Below are 6,631 nucleotides of genomic sequence, written 5' to 3' on the forward strand. Positions count from 1 at the left end.
CCAGGTTCCTGGCTTTTATCCCCTTTCTCCTGCTCTTCCGGCCTGCTACCCTGGGCGGGCCTGAGTTTGTCTCCTCACCTAATCCCTTCGGCTGATTGCTCTTCTCTCTGGCTTCCTGGCTTTTAATCCCCTTTCTCCTGCTCTTCCCGCCTGCTACTTTGGGCGTCCCTGAGTTGTCTGTCCTCACCTGTAACCCTGGGGCTTACTGCTCTTCTTACTTAATAGAAAAATTAAAATACATTAAAAGAGTTATGGATAAAACTAAACTAAACTCACTGCCATCAAGTCAGTTCTGACTGAAAGCGACCCATATTGGGTTTCCAAGGTGGTAAATCTTTATGGAAGTTAGATTGCCCCATCTTCCTTTCACAGAATGGCCAGTGTGTTTGAACCACTAACCTTCAGGTTAGTAGTGAAATTCCTTAGGCATGACACCACCAGAGCTCCTTATTTTATAGATAAGGAGACTGAGATTTAGGCAGTTTGGCTAAGAAATGATGGTACCAGTATTCAGACACAGATTTGTCAGCCTCCATAGTCAAGCTCTGAAACATTCCACTGCCCATCATGGATAACTTGGTTCTCCCTACATACAAAAGTAGAAATTTTGAATAAGCTCTGTGCTTTTTAATGGAAAATATGACAAATTTAAAATATTCTCATCATTGCTATACTGCCTGGGCTATATGTAAATGTGCTATTTTTAAAGATTGATCCTACCACTGTCATCACTCTGCTTAAGTTATCTCTGCAAAGGAATATGCATGAAAGATAAGCATATTCTGGACAGCTTGGGCTGTAATGATGTGAGTTAGTTAAACATTTTTAATACTAAGATATTATTTATTCTATAACAAAATGTCACCTTTATCAAATTGCTGCGGTTTTATTCACCTAAATATCAGTAAAGGAACTGGGTAAATCTCAAATTTAACTGCTGGATTCAGATTGTGTCCTGTTATTTTAGAGTGTTCCTTTTTCTTAGTAATGTAAAGTATGTCTTAAGAGAATAGTTTCAAATAGCCAATGCTTTTAGAGATGTTACAATTATTTGTCTATATGCAATCAGAATTTGTTTTGTTCTTGCATATAAAGAGAAAAATATGGAAAATGACATAATGTAAAATACTGAAGCAATTTCAGGTGAAAATAATAGTATGAAAATGGAGATATAACTGTCCACTTCAATTTATTAATTTAATTTCATATAACTGGATCAAAGTTTCAAATTAAATTTATATGAATTCTCAGGGCAAAAAAACAGATGCAACTGAACTGCTGTATTTTGAATCAAGTTCAAAATCCTTCTCAAAATATACACTATTTTATTCTTCAAAGTCAAATGATATTGATTTGAAAATCAGAGTATATTTTTCCCAAAACCCTTTGGTAGGGGAGGGAAAGCAGGGAGCTACAGGGGTCTAGCAGTAGAATTCCAATTTAACTAAGAGATAAATTGAGAAAAATTGTGAAAAAGAGTCAGTGAAAACTAAGTCTAAATCTTTGGGAAATATGATTAAAGGAAAGAATGCTAATGTTATAAACTGTGACAATGTAGCTATAATAATAAAATCAAGAAAAATTGGGAAATGGATAGGAAGTAGAAAGTTCTTTAATCACCTTATCTGTTATAGGGGGTTGAATTTAATATTTAAAACAAAATTATCTCTTCTTTCTACTGAATCATTTAGTTCTGCATAAAACATAGTTTCTCCAATATTCGTTGTTGTTGTTATGTGCCGTCAAATCGGACCTGACTCATAGGGATCTGTCCTTGGGTTTTCAAGATGGTATCACTATGGAAGTAGATTGCCCCATCTTCCTTGCCAGGAGTGGCTGGTGGGTTTGAACCACCAGCCTCTGGTTAGCAGTCAAGTGCGTTAGGCACTAAGCTACCAGAGCTCATTCTCCAATCTTCAGCAATAAATAAATAATAATTATCTGTAGCTGGGGTGACAAATTTTTCCTAAAATTCAGTGTTCTAAAACAATTTTTTTCTTTTCTTTTTTTTCATGACTAGATCAGTGGACTAAGCTTATCTGGGCAGTTCACACTTAGAACCCTTCATGCTGTTGCAGTCAGATAATGGCTGGGGCTGGAGTCACCTGACAGTTTGTTCACTCAGACTGGAATTGCCAGAACCAATGGGTGCTGATTGGACATCTCTCTCCATTGGCCCTTTCCATGTGGTTAGCTTGGGCTTCCTTATAGCATGGCAGACTCATGAACCCAGATTTTTCACGTACCTGCTAGTGTCTGCACAGCAAGAATTCTAGAAAACAGGAAATAGAAAGTGACAATGTAGAAACTGGCACAGTGTCACTTGTACTATATTCTATGAAAGAAGTCACCAAGATTCAAGAGAGGGAGACATAGATCTCACCTCTCAATTGAAGAAGTGTCAAAGAATTTTTCACCACAAATCCATCACAATTTCTTTCATGCTAGAAGCTGTTTTTTTTTTTTAATTATACTTTTATATATATATAATTTTTAAAAATTATACTTAAATATTTTGGTTGGAATAAACTTGAGCTCTAGCTGATTGAATATAAAATTATGTGTCATTAATTTGCTTCCCTGTGGTCTTCCTGTATATCGCTCCACTATTTTTCAATATTGAGTGTAGCTATGGAGAGTCCTGCAGTAAAACTCATTTTCTTTCCTACTTAGAGGTTTTTTTTGTTTGTTTGTTTCTTTATTTTTTTAACCTAATTGTACATAGATATACAATATGTATTATTTTAAAAACATATTCTATGACTTTTGATTATTTTTGACTATTTCTCTTCTAGCTACTCCATTTGCTTCCTTAGATATATGTTATATATATATATCCTTCTTGTCTCCTTTAATATGCATCCATATATAATTGATCTAGATGCATGTGTACATGTATGTTGTTGTTGTTATGTGCCGTCGAGTCGGATCCAACTCATAGAAACCCCTCCTTGGGTTTCCGAGGCAGTATCACTATGGTAGTAGATTGCCCCATCGTCCTTCTGAGGAGTGGCTGGTGGGTTTGAACCGCCAACCTTCTGGTTAGCAGTCAAGTGCATTCAGCACTATGCTACCAAAGAGCTAGGTACATCTCTCTAAACTTTTAACCTGTCTTTTATATTTTGCTAAATTTTCTAAAGTCTCTTCACTGCAGACTTTAAACAAATCTGTCCTTTTACTTCTTCTAATATGATTATAATTTCTGTAATACTTTTACGTTTTTGCCCTTTCTTTAGCTCAACTGGTTCACTTTTTATCTTACTTAAGCCCTTTTATCTAGTCTTTGATTTCTTTTTTTTCAGGGAGGATGTATTTTATTTAATTTATGATTTGTCTATAATTTGACAAAATATTTTTTCATTTATCTATTGCTTGATTTCTTTTTTAAGGGAGACTCTATTTTGTTTGGGAGCTCTAGTAGTGTAGTGCTTAAGGCACTTGACTGCTAACCAGAAGGCTGGCAGTTCAAACCCACCAGCCACTCCTCAGAAGGAAGATGGGGCAATCTACTTCAGTAGTGATATCACCTCGGAAACCCAAGGAGAGGTGCTATGAGTCAGGTCTGACTCGATGCCACACAACAACAACTACTTTGTTTAATGTATGTGATTCATCTATAATTTGATGAAACATAATTTGAAATACTCCTTTTCTCCTTAATCTTCAATATATTTGCAGAGATCACCACTGCTGCTGTATCTTCCTCCTTCTGTTTCTTCCGTCCTCCTCCTCCTCCCTCTTTCTCTCCTTATTTGATCTTATCTCGAATAGTTTGATGGAGATTTATTGATTAGCTGTCTATATTGTCATATGAAAAAGGAACTAGAGGAGTGAGCTGGCAACTTGAATTTTGGTCTAATATCTCTGAATAGTTCCTCATTTGTGTTTGTACCTAAGGAAGTGACTGTGTTCTAAGCTAGCAGAAAGCCTTTCTGGCTCATAAGGATGTCAAATATGTCACACCCTATGCATAATACTTTCAATCAGTAGTTTACATCAGTATAGTTTCTCTTCTTTACAGAAGTAAGCCTTACCAAGCTTTCTGTAAAAATGGTATGTCAGGATGCTTAATAAAATTTAGACATTCTCTAGCAAATACCCTGATGTTGCCATCCCAAGCAAAAAGTCACTGGTTTTACCTCTCATGATAGACAATCTATTTTGGAAAATTCATGTTCTTCCCACACTGCACAACATTAACAGAGATAGGTCTCTCTTCCAGCTCACTCCTCTCAGTGGTCTATTCTCAGAGTTATAGGTATATTCACTTTTTGCTTGTTTGTTTGTTCCAATAAATATCTTGGGTTAATTTCAGAGTAAACCAAAGTCCAGATCTACTTTGCTTCAAAATATATAACCAGAAATTTCATTTGTGGTATATGAGCATATGAATTTGACATTTTAAAGTATTTTACTTTCATTTAAATATAAATTTCACAAATAATTTCTGTTATTAAATGTCATATAAATATTTTTTTTTTTAGAAAAGAAGGACACAGGGAAGAGATAACTACAGGGAAGAAGTAGGAAGAGAGCTGCTACACTATTGGGATTTCAATCAATGCCATGAAACAAAATATATATGAACCTCTGTATGGAAAATAAATTTGTTCAGTAAACTTTCACGCAAATCACCATTTTAAACAAATGCTTATGAAAATAAATCATATGAATAATTTTTATTTAACAGTTTAATTTAAATATTTGAACTTTTTTTTTTTTTTAAATTATCCTAACATTTTATATCCTTTATTTTCCAGATGCAGCAACTCTTTCATGAAAATTATGAACACAATCGAAAGGGTTATATCCAAGACCTTCACAACAGCAAAATCCATGCAGCCATAACACTTCATCCCAACAAAAGGCCTGCGTACCAGTACAGACTGCATAATTACATGCTCAGCCGCAAAATTTCTGAACTTCGCTACCGCACCATCCAGCTCCACCGGGAGAGTGCTCTGATGAGCAAGCTCAGTAACAGTGAAGTGAGCAAAGAGGACCAGCAGCTGGGAGTGATGCCTTCTTTCAACCACTTCCAGCCTCGAGAGAGAGATGAAGTGATAGAATGGGAGTTCCTGACGGGGAAGCTCCTTTACTCAGCATCTGAGAATCAACCACCTCGACAGAGCATCAACAGCATCCTAAAAACAGCTCTGGATGATACTGTGCTACAGGTTATGGAGATGATCAACGAGAATGCCAAGAGTAGAGGACGGCTCATTGACTTCAAGGAAATCCAGTATGGTTACCGCAGGGTTGATCCCATGCGTGGAGTGGAGTACATTTTGGATTTGCTCCTATTATACAAAAGACACAAAGGGAGGAAACTGACTGTGCCAGTGAGACGCCATGCCTACCTTCAACAGCCATTCAGCAAGCCTTTCTTCAGAGAAACTGAAGAGCTAGATGTCAGAAGTCTTGTGGAGAGCATTAATAGTGACACTCAATCATTTTCCTTTATATCTAACTCTTTAAAGATACTATCATCTTTTCAAGGTTCCAAAGAAATTGGAGGACACAATGAAAAGAAAATACACATTCTTGTTCCTCTCATAGGAAGATATGACATTTTCTTGAGATTCATGGAGAATTTTGAAAATATTTGTCTCATCTCAAAGCAGAATGTAAGGCTGGTCATCATCCTTTTCAGTAGGGATTCTGGCCGAGATTCTAGCCAGCATATTGAGCTGATAAAGGAATATCAGAACAAGTACCCTAATGCAGAAATGACCCTGATCCCCATTATGGGAGAGTTTTCCAGGGGTCTTGGTCTTGAAATGGCTTCTTCCCAGTTTGACAATGATACTTTGCTGCTATTTTGTGATGTTGACTTGATCTTCAGAGGAGACTTTCTCCAACGATGTAGAGACAATACAATTCAGGGACAACAGGTGTACTATCCCATCATCTTTAGCCAATATGACCCAAAGGTAACCGATGGGGGCAATCCTCCCACTGATGATGATTTCTTCTTCTCAAAGAAGACTGGATTTTGGAGAGACTATGGATATGGAATCACCTGTATTTATAAAAGTGATCTTCTGAGTGCAGGTGGATTTGATACCTCAATACAAGGCTGGGGGCTGGAAGATGTAGATCTCTACAATAAAGTTATTCTATCTGGTTTACGGCCTTTCAGAAGTCAAGAAGTGGGAGTGGTGCATATTTTCCATCCAGTTCATTGTGATCCTAACTTGGACCCTAAGCAGTATAAGATGTGCTTAGGATCCAAGGCAAGTACTTTTGCCTCAACCATGCAACTGGCTGAACTCTGGTTAGAAAAACATTTGGGTGTCAGGTACAATCGAACTCTCTCCTGACAGTCCAGGCAACAGATATTGCCTTTTTTAAGGGGAGTTTACCTCATTGTTGGTTGTTGTTATTTTTATTTTATTATTATTGTTATTATTATTTTTTTTGTTATTATTTTATTTTGTTGTCCCGGTCTTGAACTACTCTTGGTTGTCTTCCAAAGAGTGTTTGTTGACCTCAAGCAAGAAGAGTCTGCAGTTCACTGATATTTCAGATTTCTACTGAAGTCAATATGTGTGTTACTTTTTTATATCTTTATTCAAGATTGATTTAAATCATGGCAATCAAATGACTTTTGAAGCTCATTCATCATGAG

The 6,631-nt window shown here is 36.6% G+C and overlaps 1 protein-coding gene across 1 annotated transcript in view; it reads left to right on the forward strand.

Annotated features, from left to right (window-relative positions):
* CHSY3 (chondroitin sulfate synthase 3) overlaps window positions 1–6,323 on the forward strand; it is a 466,193-nt gene extending 459,870 nt beyond the window's left edge. Inside the window, exon 3 of the mRNA XM_007947462.1 lies at window positions 4,761–6,323. Within this exon, the coding sequence (XP_007945653.1) occupies window positions 4,761–6,323 (1,563 nt within the window). The remainder of the gene's footprint in view (window positions 1–4,760) is intronic.
* The last annotated feature ends 308 nt before the right edge of the window (window positions 6,324–6,631 follow it).

The sequence above is a fragment of the Orycteropus afer genome, unplaced genomic scaffold (genome assembly GCF_000298275.1).
Source record: "Orycteropus afer afer isolate SDZICR_OR568_19922 unplaced genomic scaffold, OryAfe1.0 scaffold00185, whole genome shotgun sequence".
Lineage (NCBI taxonomy): Eukaryota > Metazoa > Chordata > Mammalia > Tubulidentata > Orycteropodidae > Orycteropus > Orycteropus afer.